General features: G+C 38.5%; 1 protein-coding gene across 10 annotated transcripts in view; it reads left to right on the forward strand.

Moving 5' to 3' along the window:
• Positions 1–27,728, forward strand: part of THRB (thyroid hormone receptor beta) — a 273,610-nt gene that overhangs the window by 214,677 nt on the left and 31,205 nt on the right. For all 10 annotated transcript variants that reach the window (XM_054019952.1, XM_054019957.1, XM_054019951.1 and 7 more), the window contains one exon: positions 27,153–27,253. In XM_054019952.1, the coding sequence (XP_053875927.1) occupies positions 27,153–27,253 (101 nt within the window). The remainder of the gene's footprint in view (positions 1–27,152; positions 27,254–27,728) is intronic.

Here is a 27,728-nt window from a genome sequence, read left to right on the forward strand (position 1 = left end):
CACAATGTTCTCTTTATTGAAGGAAATGCTGCTGACAAATTAAGGCACAATGTGTTGAAGAAAAGGGTATAAGAGAAATAATATTGTTCTGTAATGGTGAAACAAACCCACATTTTAACAAGCTAGACCATAATGAAATATTGGAAAAGGCCACACCATAATAACGTGGGAGAAGAAGACAAAATGAGTGATCCCTCTGTGGCAGGTCCTTTCCCTTTGTAGAAATTTGAAAGTATGAGAAATGCCAACAAGTTCATAAGAGAAGATTAGTCCTATCAATCAGGCACTTTAAAAGATGATTACTAAATTAACTAATCCATAAATTAAATATTTTCCCCAACACAGCAAGAGCCCATCTGTAATGGCTGATCACTAGAATATGTTCTGCACCCTTGAATTAGCTTGTGCTTGGACAAAACCTCCACTGAAATGTTAATAGGAGTTTTGCCTCAGTAAACGTTGCAAGATTTGGCCCAGCGGCAACAGCAAAACTCTACTTTCTTTCTAACTGAACGTTCAAACGAGGCAAATTTTCAAACAGTCAAGGCCCAGGAGCAATACACAAAAATAAGGGTGCAGCTTCTCAGCTGATTTTTACATACAGTTACTGTACTGTGATTGATGAATGCAAGTTTGGTATTTAGGCATGCAAATGGCCAGTTGGGTACCAAACACACACACAGTCATGGAATCATAATTGTTCTTTTTGCACGTTGCTCCGGGTTTTTGTTGTTTTCAAAACCAGACTCTCATTGTGGGCCAGAATGTGATGCCTTTGCCCATGCTGAGTAATAGCTTACTCCACAACAGTCCCGTTGACTTCAGTGGCACTGCTCATAGTGTAAAATGCTACTTAATATAAGTGAGGGTATCACAGTCTGGCCTTATCCCTTAACTGCTAACTGTAGATGGTAAACTCCTGATCATGCAAGTTGCTTAGGGTTACCATACGTCCGGTTTTTCCCGGACATGTCCGGCTTTTCGGCAATCAAACCCCCGTCCAGGGGGAATTGCCAAAAAGCCGAATATGTCCGGGAAAATGCCGTCCGGGCACTTCCTCTCCCGCGGTTGCTCTGCTCCTCCCCTGACTCTTCGGCTCTGTTTAAGAGCCGAGCTGCCCGAGCACTATGGGCTTCAGGCAGCCCCCTTGCCTCCGGACCCCAGCTGCTGGCCGGGCACTTCCCCTCCCGGGTTCCAGTGGCGCAGGGTCTGGAGGCATGGGGGCTGCCCGAAGCCGGTAGCGCTCGGGCAGCCCGGCTCTTAAACAGAGCCGAAGAGTCAGGGGAGGAGCAGAGCCTCTGGTCACGGTGGCTCTGCTCCTTCCCTGACTCTTCGGCTCTGTTTAAGAGCCGAGCGCTATGGGCTTTGAGCAGCCCCCATCGCTCCGGACCCTGCGCCGCCGGAGCCCGGGAGGGGAAGTGCCCGGCCGGGGGCGCAGGGTCCGGAGGCATAGGGGCTGCCCGAAGCCCAAGCGCTACTGGCTTCATGGTTTGCCGGGCAGCCTCCAGACCCTGCGCCCCCGGCTGGGCGCTTCCCCTCCCGGGCTCCAGCTGTGCTGGGGAAGCACCGGCCGGGGGCGCAGGGTCTGGGGGCTGCCCGGCAAACCGTTAAGCCGGTAGCACTCGGGCAGCCCTTTTCGCGTGGCTGGGAGTGGGAGGGAGGAGGGGCGGAGCTGGGGCAGGGAAGGGGCAGAGTTGGGGCGGGGCTGGGGGTGGGAAATGGGCAGGGGCGGGGCCCCGTGGAGGGTCCTCTTTTTTTATTTGTTCAATATGGTAACCCTAAAGTTGCTGCATCCTGGCACATCTTTGTGTATGACTAATCTCAACAACCAAAGAACCGTGCATAGAAATAATTTGAAAATGGTACATTATCTTATATGGAAAGCTTCCTGTTGTGATATTAGTTATAACAAATCCTTTTTTCAAAAGCTTTTATTTTGGAAATGAGTTTTTGAGATGCAGTTTTTTCAAGCAATTTTCCCCCTTTCATGTCTTTCTACACACAGTGGTCCAAATTTATCCATGGTCTAACTTCACTAAGGTTAATGGAGTTGTACTATGTAAGGATGTATTCGGCCCAATATTTCCAATCAGCTATATCACACTCTGTGTGTGTTAGGCTTTATTTTATGGAGAATTTGGGAATAGGTTCACCTTCCATCTTGAGCTATTCTCAGTGGCCTGCCCTCCACACTGTTACTGCTTCTAGCTTCCAGCCTCTAACCTGTTCACTAATATAGTTCAGCTGGGAATACAGCTCTCCAATTTTGTTTTCTTTTTAATTTCCTTTGAGATTGCTGAATTCTAAGAAGTGTTGACAAAAGCTGAATGCAACAGCTATTAGGAGAGAACTACTCAGGAACCTTAGTTAAGTAAAGAGGAACCTTACAACACTGAATAAACTGCAACCACCATGGACATCAGAATGAGACAAGACAAGACCATTTGATACTGAGTTATGAAATCCAAAACTGCACAGACAAATTTCAAAGAAATACAAGCTTTGCTCACACAGCTGTTATAGCAACATGGCACATATACAAGCTTGCAAGGCTACAAACGTTAATATTCAAGTCTAAAAGTCCTTGGGATGCTTTAGAAACACAAAGAGAAAAAGATCTTTGATCTTTTTTTTAATGTAAAGACTTCTTTGAAAATTCCTTGGTAAAATTAATAATACAGAGGTATTGAAAAGTGTTCTCTCAGAACATTTCAGGATGCATTGGTCTCTCCAACTGTGGTGGCTCTGTAGCCCACCTTTTTCCTTCTTGTTTATTTTTAAATGCACTTCATAACTAAACCGGAGCCGAGTGGTATATGGTAGAGTAACATGGTAGATGGACTTTTGTGTCAAAAATAAAGTTGGTGAAAAAGACAGAAATTTACTCTGAAAAGGTTCAAGTGTCCAGCTCAGGGGTCAGCAACCTTTCAGAAGTGGTGTTCCAAGTCTTCATTTATTCACTCTGATTTAAGGTTTCGCGTGCCAGTAATACATTTGAATGTTTTTAGAAGATCTCTTTCTATAAGTCTGTAATATATAACTAAATTATTGTTGTATGTAAAGTAAATAAGGTTTTTTAAATGTTTAAGAAGCTTCATTTAAAATTAAATTAAAATGCAGAGCCCCCAGACCAGTGGCCAGGACCCGGGCAGTGTGAGTGCCACTGAAAATCAGTTCGCGTGCCGCCTTCGGCATGCGTGCCATAGGTTGCCTACCCCTGGTCTAGCTTATGAATCTCAGTTCCAGTCCTTAAATCAACTACTAAGTTATGTAACTGATTTTTTTCATGTCATGTGGGGTTGCCAGGGTTGCAGTGGCTTTTTCATGAAATATGAATAACAAAATATAAAAATATGTATGTGGGTCTGCATATTTGTGTAATCTTGCCAATTTTTGACCCTGTCATTAGCATGGATATACAGTACTAGCCGTACAGGGAGACCACTGGAAAGTGAAATTAATTTAAGAGGTGGTATTTTTTGAGATTCGAGGAATTGTGGAAAACTGCATTACAACACATTGTTCCCTACAGTTTCCTGTATGGTGGGGCCTCAAAAATCTTCAGAATGTTCCTAGAAAGTGTTTATTTTCATATAGCTGCAAATAAGTGCATACAGGTAGAGGTCATAACAAACCCATCTTTTCCTTTAGATTTAAACAAGTATTGAAACTTACAAGGTGTAAACATGTTCAGAATATAAAAGCTGAAATATTTGTGTTTTAATATTTCAATTCTTAAATAATTGTGTCTAACGTTTTCTGAATAGCATCATACAAATGATGCCTTGTCATTGTACCTGCTCTTTGTGTGTCTTTTTGGTCTAATGTGCTGTAGTTACTGACAAAATCAAGTTTGAACTATGGTGAGAACTATAGAGCTAGAAAAGGTAGACAAGAGAAAACTCTATTTTAGTTTCTCCTACCTCAGACATAGTCACTACGTTGTTAGCCAGGTTCTGGTTTCAGAATACTTTTGTGGATAACAAATAGAGATACACAGAACAGAAAGAATGCAGCTTGATTTCCAAATACTAGGCTGAGTATGCACTGATAGCAATTAGAAAAGGATTGCTTTGAATTACAAATTGAGTAAATGTGATATTTGGGAATGAGATATATGGGAATAAGAACAAACACAATATAACAGTATTTAATAGTCACTTTTCTGACCAGACTCACATTTTCAAGAGTCCTATAATAGCAATATTCCATTTACTAAAGTACATAGAGATAACTTTCAGAACTTTTAATAACATATCAAATCTGAAAATCTGATTCTCATAATTGTTTTAAAACTGCTTTATTACCCACTTGCGTAGTTAATATACATCCAATTATTGGTTTGTATACAGAGAATTCTCTTGAGTGAAATTCCTGTAAAATTACCTGTTCAGTCCATAAGAATAGCAGAATTTCATCATGATTAATGTAGCAATGAATATCAAATTGACATCCATTGACAATGACTTAAGATGTTCAGTAAACATGTTATAAAACTATTTTACATTTTAATTTTGATTCATGTAATCTAAAATATAAACATTTGTGACTATTTGGAACACCAGCTATGGAATAACATTACTGTAGAACAGGGGTCGGCAACCTTTCAGAAGTGGTGTGCCAAGTCTTCATTTATTCGTTCTATTTTAAGGTTTTGTGTGCCAGTAATACATTCTAATGTTTTTAGAAAGTCTCTTTCTATAAGTCTGTAATATATAACTAAACTATTGTCATATGTAAAATAAATAAGGTTTTAAAAATGTTTAAGAAGCTTCATTTAAAATTAAATTAAAATGCAGAGGCCCCAGACCGGTGGCCAGGACCCGGGCAGTGTGTGTGCCACTGAAAATCAGTTCGCGTGCTGCCTTCGGCACGCGTGCCGTAGGTTGCCTACCCCTGCTGTAGAATCTAGTTTTGCTGTCCAATAGTAAAAAGGAGTTATTTTTAGACACGTAGTTTTATGAACTGACAGTATTTAAATGTTTTATTTAAAACAAATAAATTTCAGGACTGTTGTTAATTAAATATAATAATTGGTGCCTTGTTATTTATTATTATTTATGTATTTGTTATTTGCTTAGGACCACAGTGATAAAATTCACAAGATAAAATGTGTCTCTCTGATATTGCTCTAGTAACCTCAACTAGAAAAAGGTAGTGGTAGCAAGAGCGGAACTGCTAAGCATGCCCACATAAGAATGTCATACTTAGGTAACAGAGTGTCCCTCAGGTCAGCCTACGCTAAGAGCAAAGTCAAACAAGGCTGAATCCTTGATGTTTTGTGTTTTAAGTATCTGAAAATTGTACACGACCAGCCTCGACCCACAAGACCTCAAATGATCATATGAGCGAGGCAATAAATTGATGGTAACTTGCCCCGGGCCCATGTTCTAGTTGTGGTGTTGATGAAAGTTGCATCAAGTGGTAACCTGTGCATGTAGATCCAGCTCTCTTTTCAGGCTTAACAGAGGGGGAAATCATTGCATTTAATTGCATTGAAGGGAAACTGACTATAGTGGCTGAAAGTGCATGGCTGAAAAGCTCTGCATCTTATCAATGCGGTCAAGTGGAGATGCTTGTGAATACCACCAGATCAAGAGAATTGGGAAACCACTTGCTTTCCAAAACTCCACAGCTCAGCAAGATCTTGGCAATGCCAACAGTTTGTCAGCCAGTGCTTGTCAACCCACCAAAAAATGGCCTTCCAGCCTGGGATAGGCTGGTACATCTTCCTGACAGATATCACAAATGGAATTTTGTAGATATAACAGAAAATCGCTTGTGTAGGAAAAGACATTCCAGAAATGATATGCTGAGAAATGGACAGCAATCTTCACAGTTTCTACATGCTTCAGTTTGGACTAGCTCAATATTACATCCAGGTCATACAGAAGTGAATATTCAAGGCATGTCAAGTGCCCAGGAGTACGATATAGAAGAAAAAAAATGTAAAGGTAATTAGAATTATTATTTAGAACATAACAAATATTTAAAAAGAAAAGAAGCCAGAGTGTGTGTGGAGTTGGTCAGGCTTTGGCCATAGATAACAGCTTTGTAATATGGGACAATCTAGCTACGGATGTTTTTCATGGCAATAGTTGTGGCTTTCAGTTTATCCTGAGAGTATTTCATCTTTGTATGTTTTAATATATTTGTAAAGAACTAAAGTGATGTACAATTTGAAATTTATTTTAAAAATTAATTTGCTATATACATTATATAACTAATTCCTGATGTCCCTTTAAAAAGGTCCCCACTCTCCCCCCCCCCTTTGAACCCTGACCAAAATTATTTCTTTTTGTGCCTGGCCTTTGTATAGTGAATATTCTTTTCCTTGAGTAGGCAGTAGTATTGAAAGTTCTGTTTTAGGACGGTCCTGTTTGTTCAAGCTAGAGCAGAGTTGCGAGGGAGGTGTTATGCCTTGTAAATGCGTAACTGTCACCACAAATTTGGTGGTTTTGTGGTTTATATTCCTTTTTAAACTGGAATAAATAGTTCGTCAGTGCTCTTCTCTCAAAGAAATAAAGATATGTGCATCATGCTCTGAGGGAGGGACAACAAGTTGTTTTCTTTTACTTAAAGTCTTGCGTCACTCCAGGAGGAAAGATTATAGTGTCAGGAAGGATATCACCTCATGAAAAAGTTAAACTGGTCTAAGTACCTGATTTCTTTAGATTTAGCTGCTCTTTACCTCAGAATGCCTTCTAGCTAACAGATGTCAGGTGTTGATCGCTTTAACGTCTTACTAAGGGCTGTCTGAAGTCTGCAGAATACAGACAGCTCCATCAAGGGTTCTATTAATTAAGTTGTGTGTTAAACTGTTTTAATACAATTATCCGTTCTTCTTCATTTTTGAATGAAAAGAACTTTTTACCTCAAAATTGTCTTGAGGGAGGACAACTTGAAAAAAGGTGCACATTTTAAGTAGTAGTAGTTACTTTGTCAAGAGATAAGCTGTCTAATTAACTAATGTCTTTTAACAGTGTCTTCCAATTATGAGACATGAGGGGACTTAACAAATTGGGTTGCCTTGGTCATATGACTATAATTGTACTTACCAATGTTTGTTCAGTACTAATCTTAAAAGTTTTCAAAAATCATTGACGAATTTGCCTGTTTGTGCCATTTTGTCAGCAAACTATCAATAAACAATTTATTTGTGACAAGACATGAGAGCATCCTACACTGGAATGAGCTATAAGGAAATAATCAAATAATGGCCAGGGTGAGCCCACAGAAAATTCTGGATTAAGGAAAGAGACAACTTCATTCTTTGTAAAGCAAATTTCTTCAAATTCATCAACGGCACTTATCCTAACTGAGGACTAAGTTCATGACTAGTCTGAACTTTTCAGTATAAAATTAACTGTTTTTAGTTAACCAAATAGAAAAAGGGATATTAAATCTTGGAATGAAAAACAAATCACACTGGTGTTTTATCTTACTACAGTCTTGGTGGAATGTCATAGCCAAAATGCTATTCTTTAATAGGTCTTTGATTCCACTGAGATGCATGCCACTAAACCAAATGCTAACATTGAAATGAGACAACAGTGCATAGTATCTGATATATGTACTTTGTGATTATAATAGTGACACGTTGGTGGTTAGAAATAGGGCAAATACTATAAAGATTGCACTTTCTGCTCATATAAGTGCTGAATATTTTATTTGGACTCTGAAGTTTGAGCTGAACATAGCTTTATTTAAGAAATAAATCTCGTTTTCTGTGTTATCCAGCATAATATAGGAATTGGAGAGCCAGAACTAGGAACCTAATATGGTTGGCTGATATCTGGGCACATCAAACAGAGATTGCATCTGTCATTGGATTAAAGAAGAACAGGAGTACTTGTGGCACCTTAGAGACTAACAAATTTATTAGAGCATAAGCATTCGGATGCATCCGAAGAAGTGGGCTGTAGTCCACGAAAGCTTATGCTCTAATAAATTTGTTAGTCTCTAAGGTGCCACAAGTACTCCTGTTCTTCTTTTTGCGGATACAGACTAACACGGCTGTTACTCTGAAACTTGTCATTGGATTGGCATTTAAGAATTTTTTTTTCTTTTAAAATTTGTTCTGTGATAAAAGTTTGTGTTTTGAACAGTGTCCTGAGCCTAAAGCGTGGGATACGTATAACTGTAATACAAAATAAAGAGTCAAGTAGATCAAAAACACACATTTTTTAAAAAGTAGGGACTCATTATACCAGATGGGCACAGGTATAGGTGTATTTGGCAGAGAAAGATATGGTGGGAACCTTGTCTAGAGCCAGAGCCACACTAATAGATTTGCCAAAGCGAACAGTTGATGGTGTAAATTGTACTTTCTTTACAATACACAAAGATAAACATTGTCCTGAATCAACTCCACAGTATGCAATATGAGACCACAGCATGCAGACAGTTTGCATTGTAATTTCTTCAAAGAATAGTACAGAATAGTGGGTTTTGTCAGAACTGGCATAGAGAACATATGCTGGCATTCTTTTAAAGGTAAAAGAACATCGAATTGGTGTGATTAATGAGTGAAATGTGGGTTAGTATTTTAAAATACAATACTGTGTTGTCACTTGTAATCATATAAATATGGCACAAAGAAAGGAATATAATGGCCATAATAACACAAAAGAAACAAAATGCATATAATTGTATTCAAAGACCAGGAGATGATAATATTACTTTGTACAACAACACTAGAATTCTGAAATATGTGGTAATCCTTCATGCTAAATGTTCAAATGTGCAAAAATATATTGACCACATAAATATTTTTCTCCATCAGTATATACAATTCAGGGCCAAAGACATCATAAGACCCTTCCCTATAGTCCTTAGGGGATTCCCGTCGAGTCCTGAATAATTTGTATGCTGTGTGATGCAATCCATATGATGGTGATTCAGAATGTTTTTAAAAAGGGAGATGGGGTGTCATGCACCGAACTGAGATAACATAGACCATAGCCAGACACATTCAGTTTGCAAACAGTCAAGAGAATACAACCCTTCTGGGGAATAGGGCACTCAAATGGTAAATTATACTCTACAGGTGTTGAATGTGTTTAATGGCTCTGCTTCTGCATGTGTCAGTGTTCTGGGTTGTCTTGGACACTGTGCTGATGAAATCATTGCCTACGTAGGAATAATCACAGAAGTGTTTTTTTTAATGTTTATGTACGTTATTTTTTGTTGTTTTTATTCACAAATGAAAGACTCCACTATCCATTTAAATCAAAAAACCAAAATACAGCTACAATACACAAAAGAAATGGCTGAAGTAGAAACTGTGTGTATTGTTTTCAACTCTGCTTCCAGACTCTTTGGATCCAGTCCTGTGATCCTTCCTTAGGTAATTAGTCCCATTCTGGGACCTGAGTGAGGGCTGTTGGATCAGGCCCTAAGAGATTCAAATGAAAATGTTTCAGCAACATTTTGGTTCTAGTAGTGATGTTAATTTTTGGCACTGTTTTAGGATCTGATTTGTTTCCAAGGAAACAAGTGTTTGCAGGACTATCAACCTGAGTTTTATGTCGACAGCTAAATACTAGCATATTGCAAGTGGAGACACTCATGCCCCAATACTTCTTGTCATATATATATAATTATTATTTTTGGGTCAAAACAGGCCTTTCCCATTTGGGCCCTTTTCTTCACTCTCCCCAGTCTTTTCTAACTTGACTTCTTTGTGTTGTGGTAGTTACTCTCAGAAAAACAGTGCATATTCTGTAGCATAAGTATTATTGATATTATTACAAAAAACAAATAAGATGAGACTTAATGTTAGAGAGAGAGAAAGAGAGAGAGAGAGAGAGATCTATTAACAGAGTTCTCCATATCATGGCCATAGATTCTCTATCCTAGGGTATTTTATATCAGTTCTATTCATTTTCAGACGAGAAAGTTAAATTAAATGGATGAGGAAAAGAGATGGGTGAAGGATAATTACTAAGAAGCTGATTGCCTCATTTATCAAAACAAAATCACAAGGGGAAAGTCTCTGCTGGAAACTCCAAACCCAGGTTTGGGAGGTGCTTTTGAGTGGTGCTGAGTGCCCTAAACTGTGACAGAATTTCTGTTAATGGGTGATGAGGGCATTACAGGATCGGGTTCTCAAGCTTCACCTCACATAGTTCCCTCCTCTCTCTAGGAAGAGGCACCACATTCTGGAATCCCCAGGAAATTCTAAGTCTTCCTGGGAAATTCAGGCTGCTTCCCTGCAGATCCCAAGGCAGTAATGCATGTACCGTGGCATGCCACACTGCAGCCTAACCTTACACTTTTCCACTTGCTTTTTCCTCCCCTCCATCAGTGTAAGGTTCATCCAGCCCTACAGATATTCTACATCAAAAATATTCTGTCCTTTTTTTGATCATGTACCAAGTCCTTCCTTTCAGAGATGGAATCGGAACTGCATCTACTCTGGCACATTTAGGATCCATAATTCCTCACAACCGCAGCTTCCCCAGTAATAGCACCCATGGAGGCTGTAATGTGGAGAAGGCAGCCATTTTTACTACTGGCCAATGGATATTTCTGACTGGTGGTTTAAACACAGTAAGAACCAAACAGTGCCAGATAACTGTGCTTCAGTAAGCGAAAGACAAATCTCCAGGGTCAGACAACCCAGTGGTAAAAATGCCTGAATCCTGCCTACACTACAGCCTCCATACACTACACTATGACCTCGCAGGGCCCCCTCCAGAACAGAGAGACTAAAATGATCACTGACTGGATGTGATGGGGTTTACAGACCCTTCACTAAACCAGAGCAAGGCCTGGGGCAATATTGGGGTAGGGAGGCCCCACCCTTTAGGAGTTGTGGGGCATGCTCCAGGCAGAGGGATAGTTTAAAAGGGCACGGGCAGCCCAGGGGAAGGCGGGGAGGAGCTACAGGCTGGAGCAGGGAGTGAGGCTGATGTCTGGAGCTTTGGACAGTGTGACTATGACACTGGTGAGAAGATGCTGGAAGCAGTGGTCCAGATTCCTCCCACCGCCTGCTTTAGAGTTGGGAGCCCAGGAGAGGCCCCAAAGAGCAGGATTCCCCCATCCCATGGCAGACTAAACTGCTGCTACTGATCACTCCCTAAAGGGAGAGACCAGGAAGGGATGTAATTTGGACTGGACCAACAAGTAGTCTGGACATTAAGCCCTGGGTTGGGACCTGGTGGAGCAGGAGATCCCGGGTCCCCCTGCCTTATCCCCCACTCCCCTCTATCATGACAGAGCCCTGAGGAGAGGAAGAGGGGACCCCCAAGAGGGGCTGATTCTTCCCATATATAACCTCGCAGGGCCCCCTCCAGAACAGAGAGACTAAAAAGAACTATGGAGCCATGGCCTGACCACTTGGCCAAATGGCTTTTGGACTGACTCACTACACTGGGGGAATGCAGGAACTAAATTTGTTGTGTAGATGCAGACCAGTCTAGCCCACAAGTTTGTTTGTTGTCTTGCAAATGAAGCCTGGACTGGCATGTCAGAGTCTCTCAGTGTAACAATCTGTTCTCTGACTCTAGGCAAGATTTTTCTTCCAATTGCTGGAGCACAGTTTTCAGAAATACATATATGTTATACATTATATATGACAGACCCAATACACAATAGGTAATGCTAACCACCTAGATGTTGCAAACATCTTCAACAACTCTTCTAGTCTTTCAGTTTGAATGGATGTGATTTCTCAGTTTCCCACTCCACCCTATATAAATGGTTTAATTTCAAGTCTGTATCCCTTAAACTTTATAATATTTATTGTCTAATCTAAATTAGTCTGTTTCTGAACATTTATTGTTCAGGTCTTTCCCCCAAACTCATTTCAAAGAAAAGTGTTGGGGTGCAATCCTGACCCCATTGAAGTCTAAGCTGTACTCAGATTGATTTCAGTGAAGCCAGGATTTCACCCTGAGTATATGAATATTGTAACAGTTACCAATGCACCATCTCAGTTAGTTTTTTCCATTTTTAAGAAATAAGTATCTGCTTGTTTTTCTAGAATAATGAAAAACTTAAATTCCTTGCAGATTTAGTCAAAGAAGGATTGACACCTACATAATCTTTATCTTTACAATTTGCTAAATATAATTTAGCTCAGATACGCTTGTTAGTCTTTTCAGACTGAAACGTATTACTAATACACGTCTTTACTCAGAAGAGATAGTAATTGCTTAGGGACAAATGTTGCCTTGGGATATGAATGGAGCTAGGATTCTGGCTCACTTTACTGGAAATTACATAAGCATCTGATGGCAAAATTTGTCCTTAATAATCTGTTGATTCTGTATCCATGGAATATATGGAATAAAATACACAAAATGTTACATGTCTACTCGAGCTGATACCAGGAAAGGTGTATTTGAAAGGGCTCCCGTACAGACTGTAATATAATTTTTCTATCTTGACTAGATAAGCAAAGGACTATTTAAACTCTCAGACCTTTTTGAAAAGTCAGTTCATGTCTTCCTTGTTAGTACCAAACTAAACAGAAGTAAATGGATTAGATCTTTGGTGTTGGTATTTAAAATGACAATATTTAAAAAAAAATTAGACTGAACATTTCCCTATGTTCATGTAACTAATTTTTTTAAATGACTAATAATTAATTTTAGGTTATATCAAGAGTCTAATGTATATAATTCATTATTAAATTAAATAACTGAGGATTTATTCAGGTAAACAGTGCTTGAGACATACCAATGAATAACATTTGAGGAAAATATATGCTTAGATATCCTACACAGTTATTCTGTAGCATATAGTTTCATCTTGTTGTGAGCTCTTACATAAATTCATGTTAGGTGAAATGGGAGTTGTGTGTGGTAATCAAAAGAAAATACCCTTCTGCATGTATGGAATGGTTTGTTTCTGGGCAATGAGGGTACTGAATTCTCAGTAGATTAAAAGGTGTGTTTGTGTAACACACACAAACTAATCACATAGCCTGATATGTTTATGTGTTTCTGCATAAATAAATAATTGCAAAGGTTCCTGGTTATTTTGTTTCAGTGTTATTGTCAAAGAAGGAAACTGTGACAAGTATTAAAATATTTGTGCACTCAGATCTGATGTTTACATACAATAAATCATAAAGGAAAAATAGTTCCCAAAATGTTTCCACCAAAATTTTTTTGATTGATTTCTAATGTACATTTTCAGCTTGAGGTTGTGGCCTTGGCTCTGTTTAATACTTTTTGGTAAAGAAGTTGCTTTTGTTCTCAAGGGAGAAGAGAAACTCGTTTTTTTTTTGTTTTTTTTTGGCCTTTAAAGAAATTAATAACGTGGCAGAAAAAAGGTCAGGCACAAGCAAATCAACATAGTAATATGTGGGGCTCATTTTTCAGTGCCCTACTTAAAAGACCCTAAAGGGGACTGATTTTCAGAAATTGCCAAGCATCCATCCTTAAAAAATCAGTCCATTTAAGGTGTCTCAAGTTAGACACCCAAAATCACTCATTAGTTTTGAAAACTTATGGCATAAATTCCAGCTAAAACCAAAATTACACTTACAATGTGTTTTTATAAAGCATATTACTGAAAGGTTAATTTTAAATTATATTTTGTTGAGTTTGAGACATTGAAAAACAGGGGACAGAGGTGTATGGTGCTTTGGGACTTATTTCTGGAGTTAATAGTAAACATCCCTTTCTCCAAGAGGAGTGTGTTGACGCTTTCCACGATGAGAGTTCACGGGGGCAATTTCATTCCTGAAACAACTCTGTTGACTTCAGCTTTTGATTTATAGTTAGAAAAACAAATGTCAAGTAATCAGAGGGTGAAACAGAATGCATCAAATCTTGAGAAGTGAAAAGCACCTGGCATCAGTGAGAGTTGATAGTGCTCTGCACTGCTCAGGATTTAGTGATTTGGCCCATAATAAAATAGGTTAGTTGTGTCTGGAGGAAGAGGTAGTGTTCCTTCATGTACTCTTTAAATATTTCTAAAATGTTCCATGAAACCAACTAAGGAACAATGTGTCCTCCTCAAGTCCCATTCTTTGGACTTTCAAGAGTACTTTTTAAGACCCAAGGCCTCAGTTCAAGGTAGTTAGGCCCATGTTTAAGTTCCTGGCTGAAGCAGGGGCCTTACTTCAGTACATTTTTAAGAGTGGTGAATATTGTTTAACATCAGTGAAACAATAACATTAAGAAACAGTTTCTTTTTTAGTTAATATTGTTAATGTTATTTTTGCTTCTCAATAACAAGAAGAACTTAGTGATCCAATGAATAATACAATCATGTTAGTGTTCTCACAAACGTCTTGCCATATTGTAGCATGCCACTGAAGGAAAATTCTTTGTCTACGGAAAAAATAGAGACAACAGAAATTCTTTTTGGTGTAAAGAAAAAAGCAGGGGAGAGAGAGATTAGATTAAAATGGGTGTAGAAGTACTAGCGTTTGAGATGGTGAATTGTTATAAAGTCATATAGTAACTCTGTTTCTGAACTAATGGTGTTATATGTTGATAGCTTGCGTGAGTGAATAAAATGACTGGGGAAAACCTGTAATCATGCTATATTTGCGATCAAATATAAATTCAGTACTTCATTACTGAAACATGCAAACAGGATGAATGAAATGTAATGGCAAACCAATTAGCTTATTTAAGCAGTATCCTATTTGCTGATCAAGACAAATTATTTTGAAGTTTCCCACCTGTTGAACTTAATAGAAATTACCTACCAAAATCACTGAAGTTTAAAAAAGCTGCTTTCCTGTAAATGCATTAACAAGCAGCGGGGAGTTCATGTATGTGTGTGAGGCGTGGGAGGTTCATGCAGATAATTCTGTAAAACAAAATCAATAAAGCTGATGACAGATTAAGATGCTAAAATTTGTAAAATTAGACTCCTGTTTGGGTCAACAACACAGCACTATTGGATTTTCTATGGGTTAATGCTGAAAAACAGGATTATTGATTTTAGGATTTTCAGCATATCCCCTCTGGGAGTTCTTAGAAGGTCTTTATAATGCTTCACACTTAAATTGACAACTATAGTGACATAACTGTCCTTGCCTTAGTAATCATTGTCTAATCATATTGGAAGGGGCTGAAATGGTTTATAAATGATTATTTCTAACAAACAGTTGGGAGGGTTATCTGGCCATAGCCTTCTTTGTCTGGTGGTCATTGCTACCTGTCTGCCATCTTCCCCAGGAATTACAGTCACAGATTAAGACCTTCGACTGTCATAAATCTGCTTCCCAATATGTTTGATTGGCAGGGGAGCTCACAAGCCATCCCAATATAAATAGGATTTTAGCACATAAGGTGCTGCTCCAAAGTAAAACACGCTGTTTTGCAATCGACTTTGTTGGCGTTGTTTATTCATTTCTCCTTTCCCATTCCATGTGTATGCATGTCTGTGTGTGCATGCATGCATGTGTGTGTGTGTGTATATGTAAAGTAGAAGCTGAGATCAGATAACAAAATGAGCTACTGTATGCAAGAAATATATGAAGTGCATCCTGCTGCTGGTAGCAATTGCTACATGCAGTCCGCCGATTATTGCACATATATTGAAGATAGTCAGGGTTACAGCAGTTGTGATGCTCAGGTCCTGCACAGTAACAACATATATATGGAACAGGCCTGGGCCGTGAATCAGCCATATACCTGTAGTTACCCTGGAAACGTGTTTAAAAGCGAGTACTCTGACATGGACATGGCCCTGAATCAGTACAACCAACTTGAATATTTCACAGAAGAAAAACCTACTTTTTCTCAAGTGCAGTCGCCATCGTACTCTCAGAAGAAAGGTAGGGGCAATTTATTTACATAACCACACAAAAAGATCTGTTTTTGTTTTTTTGTTTTGCTTTAAACTTGCAGTTGCATCAGTTGGCTCAGATACATCTTTGAATGTGAAGGCTGCCTGTTCAAAATTGAAAGCAGCAGCAGGTTGCTAGGTGATTGAAAGATTTTCTGTGAATGATGAGGATTTCCAAGCACTTTTTTCTTAATCTGTAAAAGCCATTTTCAAATATATCGCTAGTTCTGCATATTGCATGTTCGTTACGTTCATTTACTGTATTTCATCAGACTAAATGAGAAAGTTTCCCTTGCAAGATGTGTTCACTGTGTGTCCTTCAGTTGGATATGCTTCATATTTTCTGGTTATATAAAAATAATTTTTGTTTATCCTTGACATCATTAAATGTTAATAGTGTTTAATTGCTAAGTAGCTCCATATCAAACAGAATTTGTTAAAAATAGAACTGTAAATGTTCATTAAAAAATAAATGATTTAATTTAATATAATTGATGTGCTTAAAATTAAAAGCTGAAAAGCATGTAGTTTCTAATTATTTAAGGCAGTAAAGACTAGAAATTCAAGAATAAAAGATAATGCAATAATAACACTTTATTTTTCCCTCTAAAAAGTTGATCTAATCAAAATGTTTGCAGAATATATTCCAATTGTAATATCCATTCCCCGTCGGGTTAAATCACTGTTCATTTTTAAATTTTCCATAACATTCCTTTATAGAATTTCCCCTGTTGTTTTTAAATGGATAAAATAGGTATAAATTTTCAGAAAGAACCCAGAATATTAGCAACTGTGTGCAAATATTTTAACATTATGCATTGTTTTTGAAACTGGCTTAAAACTTGATGCAGGCATTTTATAAAAATACATTATATATCTGCATTAAGATATATTTCACTTAGCCTAATTAAAGAATATAAGGGCAATATCATTTGTATCAAGATGGTGCCCTTTAGTTGTTAAGACCTGTGTGCAATTAATCAAAAACCTAGTGAATCTGATGTAACTAGCTAGGGAACAGACACTATTTGCTATTTTAAAGTGGCTTTGTAACCAAACGTAGTCTGTTTAATATTATTAGGAACACTGAAAACCCTATAGGAAATATTCATTAGAACTTGGTGCAATAAATCTGTAATTTCAGTAGAAAAAATATCTCTGTACTGTATTTCAAACAGCATAGTTTTTCATGATTATAAAGGCATCTGTCTAAAAACTAATCCAAATCTAGGGAAAAAAAACCCAGAGAACGTGATCATATTAAAGATTAAATAGTGCATGTTTTTCTACTTGTAACATTTTAAAGGTCTTTTAAACTAGGTGGTTTTAAGTGATACATTTGCAACTTTGTTGTAGACTTCGTTCATATCTTTATCTTTGGCAGTAAGATACCGGTCATGATGAATTTATCATATAAAATAGGGATTTGCCACTGCATGTGTCATTTTACTATGTTAAAGGATCCTAAGTAATAATTATCTATGTCAAGGCTTAAAACAAGTTGTTTTAGCACACAGACGTGATATTTTTAGTAATCCATGAGCAATATTCCTACCTGTTGGTAGGGCTTAATTTCCGAATATAGTGTAATCATTTTTTAAAACTCCCTGTTCAGTGTTTGCAGTATATTGCACCAATTTCATCAGAAGTCTCAGAGATTTTCATTGGGAACAGGCTCTCAATCACACTTAAATGTTGGTGCCTGTTTCACATTGATCATGTACAGAGAACATGCACAGTTTTTATGGATTCTTTTAAACCTTGATCTCCGTGGACAGCAATAAAATATCAAACCTAGTCAAACGCTATGTTTGCCAAACAGAAGAAATCTAAGAAGTTGCAGGCATGTTCGTATTTCTTTTTTATGTGATGCTTTCAGCCAAACTGTCATAAAGTTAACACGTGTTAATCCTGTCCTGACAACAGAAGGCACTGCACAGGACGAGTGTGTCTGTATTGATCCAAAATTGATTTTTTTGTTTGTTAGTGAAGCCTTAGTAATAGCTCATTAAGGCAAAATTAAGACCCAAAGCAGGTGTCCTTGAGCAGTCCTTATAATTGCAACTGAGCTTTCTGTTAGTTCCATGAAATTCCTATTAGTCTCAATAATGTTCATGCTGTTCACTTTGTATTCTCCAGTAATAAAGTTGTCTAAACTTTTAGTCTTCGGTTTATTCCCTATTAAAAGATAAAAACAATTCAAATTCTTCAGATGCTAAAGGAAGCCAGTGTTAATAAATAGGTCCTTACTGTCTCCCTTACCTCTCAACCCCTCAGAGAGAAACTGAGGAACTCACTAATAAAAATCAAGAACAAAAGGCCCATGTGACATGAGGGATAGTTACTAAAGGAGAATAATAAGTTCTTAGAAAATTAAGCCAAATGATCTAAGACATCAGAAAACACCTTATCCTACTCCTAGCTATCATTGCACACTAACAATCTCATTATTGTACATTTTAAATCACAGTCCTTGATGAGATACGTGAATATTAAGGAAAAATTGTGTAAGTTCTTGAAAATCAGGGGCAGCTGGGTGGTGTCTGCTTCCTAGTTTTTGTGGCAGTCAGTAACTTCTGTGCTGTACTGCACATTATTGAAAGATGGCAGCACATTATTATTATGAGAATTTATTATTTGTATGTTGGTTGTGCTTAGAGGCCACGGCCCGATGTAACAGGCAAGGCAGACACAGAGGAATAACTTGCTCTGCTTCTGTCTGTAGTAGCTATTTTTAGCCATTAGAACAGAGAGCTGAGTGCTCTTCCCAAAAGGGCCTGAACCTGCAAAACTGTATACACTCTAGTTTCACTGACTTCAGTGGACTGCTCACATAAAGTAGAGCTTTGCAGAATCAGGCCTTTGAGGCATAGTTGAGAATAAAACACCAGTCAGCTGATACCAAGTTTTCTGTTCCATGGACTTCAACCTTAGTATGGCCTGATGAAGGGGGCCAACATAAGGTCTTCTTTACCATTTAAGTCTTGCATAGAGGCTACATGGCTGTCAGGCAGCTGAGTCCCTAGACAGGGTGTCCATGTACCATCTCTGCACCAGCCTTGAGTAGGCCAGTGAGGAGAAATGCATTGTGGCAGGTAGGGATGAGCCAGTTGAGGGACCATAGAAAATATGTTTATAGAAGTCCAGAAGCTCCAATATCCCATGAAACTGGTGTGAAGGAACTGTGTATGCTATTCCCGCCTGTAGGCTGAAACAGGATGGGACTGCAGAACAGCTTCCTCCCTGAACCTAGGTTTGGGGTTGGATTTCACCTCCCCAGCTGCATAAAGCCCATGTACTTGGGTGAAATCCTGGCATCAGAGATATTGATGGCAAAACTCCCATTATTTTCAATGGGGCCAGGGTTTCACTCTCAGACCTTATGTAGGTGGAGTAAATTTCACCCTGTGTGAATAAAAAATATGCACGTCAATAAAAGTTTGTAAGCTGGGACTCTGAGTCCAAGGTTAGATGGTGACAAAACATTCAACCTGTCTGTGTCTCAGTTTCCCCATCTTTACAATGAGGTTAATGTCCACATTTGCAAAATTCTTTAATACTGTGGGATCAGAGGTGCTGTGTATTTTTAAAGTATTATTCTTATCTCTTTATATCTTTTTTGCCAATTTACATGCAACTAAGAGTGCATACAGTATGGTGGTCACAGTATACCAATTAATTAGTCCAAACTGAGTTCCTAACAGTGTGAAAGTCATTAGGTTATTTTCTGAATCCCCAAGAAAATGTGAGGTAGAGAATTGTTTGTCAACCTGTCTCCTTAAAAGAGCAATTTAATATAATATAATTAATTAACATACACACAGTTAACAAAACAGTAAATAGAGACTGATCATTTTGTCGTCTCTGGCCTTTGCAAGGAAACAACTGCCTGCACTTTAGCTGTCATCTTCAGGGCTTACAAAAAATAGGTATTCCTGGCTCAAGTGAGTAATTTAGGGATGATTGTGATCAGAAAAGGGGCATCTTTGCAACTGAAAAGATCAGGGTACATTTGGAGTCGTAGCTGCTTGATTTTTTGCAGTGACAAAAAAAAGTTTTGACTGCCTTTTACCAGTGTTAGCCAGCAGAACCAAAAGAGCTGTGGGAGAGCAAAAGGGATTCTACATTTGCCTTGCACATCACCAGCAAAATTGTTAACTAAGTGTACAATTTTCAATAGCACCTAAGTGATTTAGGATGCTGTTTCATTCACTTTCAGTGAAACTTAGGAGCCTAAGTCACTTCTGAAAATAGGACATAGACTCCCAAGTCACTTAGATGTTTCTTTGAAATTTTTAACTTAAGTCCCAAATGCAGAATGCTTAATATTGGTAATAAGGTCCAAGTCAAAAAGAACACAGCTTGACTTTTTTAGCATTATTTACACTAGCACATTCTGTATCTATAGTTAGCCACAGATGCAATTGCTCGAATGCTGGCAGCAGTTTAAGAGAGAGTGCAGATAGAACTAGACTGTTTTCAACACCATGTCAAGAACACTTGCTCAAACTCTGACATTATTGATAAAGATTCTGAGCCCAACCTAAATGTTGTGAGCTAGCCCTTATTAAAAAAAAAGTCACATGTTTACTTGTAAACCGAGCACAGTTGGAATCACTGTAAAGAAAATAAACAGGGAGCCCTGAAATGGCATCTTTGCAGTCACATACCAGAGTTTAGTGATACTGTGAGACAAAGAATAATGTAAATGAAGGTCAAAAACGCAGGCCAGCAAGCTAATCACCTGTCCAGGGAAGTGTGAATTTGTTTAATAACATTTTCTCTACTTCAGTGCTTTACAAAACATGAAGCATTTTTTCTCAAAGATAACTTTTGAATAAATGAGGAAGAGAAAACAGACAGTTTTGAAGAGGTCCAGTCAAAACTGATCAAACAAAAAACTGAAGATAAATAATAATAATACATAGTATCTTTCCCCATTTTTCAGATGGGAAACATTTGGCACAGAAAAGTTAAGTACAAAAATGCCTATTGTAATACAGCAATTCAGGGCCCATAACAGAATAGAACTCAATTTCCTGGCTCCCAGCCCTGTGCCTTATCCCAGGAAAACTCTCTCTCTCTTTCTCTCTCTACATTTGCACACACACACAACCTGTCTCTGCATTTGGTTGATTCTGGTCACTTTTTTATAATTGTTGGGTGTTACAATGTGTTAGTATCAGATTGAATCATCAGAACATTAATGTAAATTTACCTTTCAGGTTTGATACAGTACAAAATAGGTCAACATAGTAATAAATGTTTGTTCTTCATTTTCACAGTACAATGCAGTGTGTGTCAGTACTATCTTAGGGACAAGTCCCAGAACACTTATGTTAATGAGAAGCCCTTTCTCATGCAAGTGGGGGAAGTAAGGATTGCAAGAATAGGTCTGTGTATACTACCATATGCTTAGGACCTTACCAAATTCACGGCCATGAAAAATGCGTCACAGACTGTGAAATCTGTGACCACCCCACCCCTCCAACTCCTTTTTGGGCCAAGACCCCTAAAATTACAACACTGTGAAATTTCAGATTTAAATAGCTGAAATCATGAAATTTATGATTTTTAAAATCCTATGACCATGACATTTACCGAAATGGACCTTGAATTTGGTAGGGCCCTACATATGCTGTAGTGCATTGATACAATGAAAATGCACTAAAATACTAATATTGTTAAAAACAGATCTCTTTTCCTGTGCAAAGGCTAAAATGGGTTTTTCTGCTTGTAAGCAATGAATCTAAGATTGCTCTATTGCAGCAGCAAGAATGTAACAGTAAACAACTATTGGTACATAGGAATTATTTTTTCAGATCTATGTCACACATCCCACTCTTCTGTTGCTGAAAGTGGTCATAGAGTTTTTCTGAACTGCAGTTTATTAGCTAGCCTAATATTAAAACGTCTGACATATTTGTCAGCACAGTGGGATGCTCAGACCTGAAGGCCTGGGTGCCCCTACAACTTGAGAAGTTCTTAACTTTTATTATAACTGAAGTTTGTTCTTTGACTCTCTAAAAATGGGTTTCCAATTTCTCTGGAGAACAGAAACATTTAGAAAAGATATATTTTCCCCAGCAAGAGTTCAGGGGCATTTTATGGAGGGGGGAGACATTTTCTTTTGGTGATTGATCCTATGAGTTTCCAAGTGCCTTTCATGTAGCATAAAGCTCTGTGAGCTCCCAATGGCCGTAAGTGGACGTTGAAGACAATTGGCCTTTCACAGGAGATATTCTGCACCTCGCGAGATTGGCCCCATAATATTAAGTCCATTGCAATTAAAAGCTGCAGGACAATTTAATAGTCTATAAAACAGACACTTCCGCCCACATGGAGCTGACTAAGCAGAAACAGACCACCTGCCAATAGATGTATATTTGAAAAGCAGGGCAGGGCCAAGCTGTATAGGCAATAAGATCCTCCTGGGTTTTGTGAGTGGTTGTAGACAGGTTTTGCTGAAGTATTTTTGAGTTTTCTTTCTTTATTCTTTTTCCTAACTGTATTTGAGGGAGTGGCAAGAATAGCAAGCTGTTATCTGTTCCATTTCCCCTCAACCTTGGAAGAATGCCATGGGCCATGAGTGCTGCTGCAAGTTGTCAGCTCTTCAGATTATGATACACATGTAGCATTCAAAAACAGACCACAAAGTATGACAGCCTGGGTCATCCTCCATAGATCAACAGATCTGATTCTCTTTCAGCATTGCCAGAAGCTGGGAATGAGCGACAGGGAATGGATCACTTGATGATTACCTGTTCTTTTCATTCTCACTGGGACACCTGACATTGGCCACTGTCAGAAGACAGGATACTGGGCTAGATGGACCTTTGGTCTGACCCAGTATGGCTGTTCTTATGGATGATAACCATGATAACCCCTATGAGAAGTAAACTTTTCCTGCCATACCTGTAGAAAGATGCTATAGGCAAAAACTCAATCTGTTCAGGTATTATGGATTGAAGACAGGATTGCACATAGTGGATTATGACACACATTACTCTAAGGTAAGGACAACTATTCTGCTGAGCATTTAGTCTTGCCAAGAGAATAAGATTAGTCAGATTGGCAGGTGGTAGTCTGGAAGGCAATGGAGTTATCTGTTAGACTGCAAGAGAAATACCAAACATATGACAGGTCAAGGTCATTAACATTTATTTGTGTTCTCCCATTCAGAGCAAAGGTTTGCAGTTGGGAATTAAGATGAACAATGTCAATTGTACTGGATGGATAAACGGATAATGATGAGGATCAGACACCAAGCTGTATGCAGCGTGCTGTGTCTGTCAGATGAGCTTGACAGGCGCACCGTACGCCTGAGTTGAAATGACCAGGGAATAAAGTTGGTTAATATTATAACTCGCAGTGATATAGATATTGCTTTCACTAAGAATTTCTTAGCAAGTGCTGGATGGCTCCAGCTTAACTATTGAGTATAAATTCTGACTAAGCAATGCAACAATAATCAAGATAAGAGACTGTAAACCTCACAGAGGATTTGTCATTGGCCATGATACACCTGGGTTATCCTTTCCAGACAAGGTCTGCTTCTCCAACGTTGGAAATTATATTTTCAGCCAGAAATTATTAAATGCACCAGAGATGTGAATTTACTGCCGAAGTGAGAGACAAGTCTCCATCTACCCTTCCTCTCTCTTTTTCCTGGCAGCTGCTGCTGAGAGGGAACGGAAGAGGTGTCTGCTCCTTTATCCCTTCCTGAAACTCAGTTTAAGTTATTTGGGTTATTTTTCCCTGGGAATAAATCTAATGCCATTCTACTGCTGCCCACAGTTTTCCCAAGCAGCAGCACTGTGCAGTAATGCATAATTTCTATGCTGCTGACAGATTTAGAGTAGCAGCAATTAATTTCTCTCTCCTGCTGCTTGATCCAGCTATAAGCAATAGCAAAACGCACGGGGGCTGCTGTTGGAAGACAACACTTCACTGATTTATGCTTAGATCACAGTTGGAAGGTTATCGTCACAACCATAATGGCTAGAAACATATTTTTGTAATAAAAGCTTAGATTTATAGGAATTCATTAAGTAGGTCCCCTCATTCCCTTTGGCCAGATTCCTTTCTACTTGGAGCATGTGGATTTTTTTAAACACTGCTCAGGGCCCTATTTCTTGCTCCCCAGTAGCTGGTGGCCCAATAAATTGCTGGGAGAAAATGAATATGATTCTCAGATTTTTTGAATACAAAGATTTTGGGGCAGAAATATAAAAAAGAGAGTTTATCGCTTTCACTTCTCCAAAAGTTTAATCACACACGTGCCTGCGATAAGAATTCTCTGCCAATATTTCTTATTGACTTAGTAGAAGAGCAGCACCAGTCCTACCTGCAGAATTGTAGACTAGGAGCATAATCCTGCAAAGTTCTGAGCACCCCATTTCACATTTTAAATCAGTGGGAGAAGAGGGCACTTAGCACATCGTAGGGTCTAGTTATACGTGTCTAAGATCAGTACGATGAAAACTTAATATTGGGTACAAACAACCCATCTTACTTTGGACTGTTCTCACATTCAATATTGCCATTTTTATTTTCTAAACTGGAGTGTGTCTTTAAAGCCGTGGTCTTGCAGTTCATTTGCCTTCTTGCCATGTAGAAAAAAGTTTGCTATGATCCTTAAAAGTGGGACGTTCCAAGGCAGAGAGGGATAACAGGAATGGTCGCATATCTGCCCTAAGCAAGTAGCCTCGCAGAGGGGAACTCTCCGCCAGCTCTGCTGCCTCCTGGTCTAGCCCACCATGATGTATGTGGAGGCAGCCAGGAGGAGGGGGAGGAGGAGTGGTGGAGCAGAGCTCCACTATTTTTAATCCTTCACTGGCAGAAGGTCCATTAGGCATCTGTGGTGTAAATTAGAATGGGCCCCCAGCTGCTCCTGCCTTCTCTGGGGCAGGCAGCCAGAGATCAAGAAGCTGTGATGAGCTTTGTGTGTGCAGCTTGGACACAGTGAGAATGATGGCCTAAACCTAAATACTTGGCAACTTACTAGGTCCCTTGGGACCTTTTACTTTCAGCAGTTTCTTGCTAATATAAGGTCTTGGTAACTTCCCCAAATTCCATATGCCAAGTGGCACGTCAGTAACCCCCAAGTTGCCCTGGGGTTGGCCAGAAACTCTCAAACACCCTCATTTTGTCTATCTCAACTCAATATGCCTTTGATTTAGTCCTACTTCCCAGTCTGATTCCATTCTTCTCAGGACAGATCCCGTCTGATTTTTCTAAAGTTGTCTTTCAAAGAGCAGTTTCAGTTTCTAGTTCATTACTTCTGGGGCTTGCCTCTCTGATGCATTAGGCACAAGAAACCAGCAGCAGTCCACCCTGTAGCATAGCCCCAGTAGCTGTCTTCTATTGTTTTTATGATTATTGTTATTTATTATTTGCATTGTGGTTGTCGTCTGAGTCCCCACTCAGATTTGGGGCCCTATTGGTCTGAGGGTACTAGCACATGTCTGTCTAACCACACTGGGAACTACACTTCCCGGTGGCTATGTAACCATACCCTGAGTGCTGTATGAACACACAAAGTGACACAGCCCCTGCCTCGAAGTGCTTACAGTCTAGTATAAGACAAAACACCACAAAGAGGCTCAACAAACAAGTGGAAAGGATCATGTTTACAGAAGTCTCCATCCAAAAGAGTCCCTCTAATTGCATTTGTTTTTCAGTTTTATTGACTAGTTTTGGTAACAATCCAGCCTTAAAAATGCCCAGTGCAGGAAAGATTTTTAAAAAGATATATTTACAAACCTTTGCAAAAGAAATAACAATCCTGCCTTCTAAAAACCAGGGCAAGCACTTCAATACCAGGCATTGGTCAACTAGTAAACATTCTGTTCAGTTTCTCCTTTTCCCCTGTGGGTGGCACCAGTATCTTCTCTCTCAGAGGCTCTTCAACTGGGATCCTATACAGCAGTGATTTTCAGCCTGTGGTCCGCAGACCATGTCTAAGGGGTCCGTGAGCAGTTGCCATTAACATAGAACAGTGGTTTTTAAGATGAGGTCCAGGGCCTCTGCAGATTATGTCTAAGATTTCAAAAGGGGTCCATACCTCCATTTGAAATTTTTAGGAGTCTGAACAAAGGTAGAGAACCACTGCTATATGGTATCCCTTACATATATTAGAAACAATACAAAACTGAAGACCTTTGTCTAATCCCCCCTCCGCCTCCCTGAACTTTGCAGGCTTGGATAAAATGGATGCAGATAAAAACCTTATTTTGTTTGGGTACTGCAAACCCTTTGTACAACCAAAACCACCCCTTGTTTTGTCTATATATACCATGTATATATGTTCAATATGTTTTGTATTTGTTTTGTTTTGTTTTAATAATTCTTCCAGAGTCGTGTGGAACTTATTACAATTTTCCATTGCTCCCACAAAGTGAATCTCTCCTGGAAATCCCTGTATGGGATTATCCTTATGCAGAGACCTTCCTAAATAAACACATTTTGAATTCTATTAATTCTAAATTGTTTGAACAAAACTTTTATTCTAATTGTCTTATGCTTGACTTTGGTTTTAAATTTCTCCCTAGTTTAAAAATATATTTTTGTTACCTTTAGAATTATGTTTTGTGTTGTTTTTAAAATTAATTTTAAATTCTTTAAATACTTTTATAAAACTAAAATCTAATGTGTTATTATGGAAAAAGAACCAATCAATGCAACTGTTTTACTTAATAATATCCATGTTAATTTCAGGTGTTGGCTGTATGGTAAATCACATGAATGAGAATGTGTCATTCTCCCACTCGTAGAGAGATATACACACCCATATTTGATTCTCACATAGAAAGTAACTATGTTCTGTTTTAAATTCCACCTACACTAAATAAGTTATAGTAATACACACCTATATAAAGTAGGATTGATATCATTTTGGCTATATGCTGAATCATGCCTACAAAAATAGTTGGAAAGGAATACAATGTAAATAAACATTTCTGATTGATAGGATATTGAGTCTTTTAAGTAACCTGGAACTATCTTACTTCATGCTACAAGCATATTAGATTACACAGACCAAAACAGAGAGAAATTAAATATTGCTGTATTTCTTACATTTATTTTTTCCTACCTAAGACTTCGAGTTGAAAAGTGAAACATGCTCTATTTATTTGTATCAAATAATATTTTGTTCATTCAAAGAACAAGTTGCTGACTTGCCTCTGTAGACTTGTGTTACAAGTAGATACTGAAACAGCAGTTTTGAAAATTGTAGATTACTTTTATATGTTTCTGTCACTTTTCTAGTGTGACTTTTTTAACCAGGAGTGTCAATCAATTGCTATGGAAAGTCAGAAGTAGGGACTAGGCAGAGAAGATCTGCATTATTTTATTGTTTTCATGCCACTTTCTCTTTTCCTTTACAGGATACATACCCAGTTACTTAGACAAGGACGAGCTATGTGTAGTATGTGGTGACAAAGCCACCGGGTATCATTATCGCTGCATCACTTGTGAAGGATGCAAGGTAAATAGCCAGGGCGGGAAGTTGGGACCTGGAAATGGCACTCCAGTTCATGTTCCAATCACATAAAAGCTACTGTACTTGGCTGTCACATAAAATATAAAGGCAGATTAGGAGAGAACAAGAACATCTCTTACACGTAATAATCCAGGTGACTGGTTATGTTACTGATTCTTATATGCATCACGTATATGGTGTATTTTTGCAGACAGTTCACAACTGAAGAGAGGACAATACAATTATATTTTTCTAGCTTAAATGTTAGGAGTCTGTTTTCTATTTTTTAAAATATGTTTGACTAGATTCTTACCTGTTGCAAAGCAATTTACTTCCATTAGCTTCAATGGAGCTATGCTAAATCACACCAGGAAAGAGCCTGTTGGTATGAATTATTTTTGACAAATGCCAGTATTCCTGTATCTCTGATAATTATTGTAAAAAAAAAAAAAACCCAACAGCAAACAAACAAAAAAACAAA

Source organism: Malaclemys terrapin, chromosome 2 (genome assembly GCF_027887155.1).
Source record: "Malaclemys terrapin pileata isolate rMalTer1 chromosome 2, rMalTer1.hap1, whole genome shotgun sequence".
Lineage (NCBI taxonomy): Eukaryota > Metazoa > Chordata > Testudines > Emydidae > Malaclemys > Malaclemys terrapin.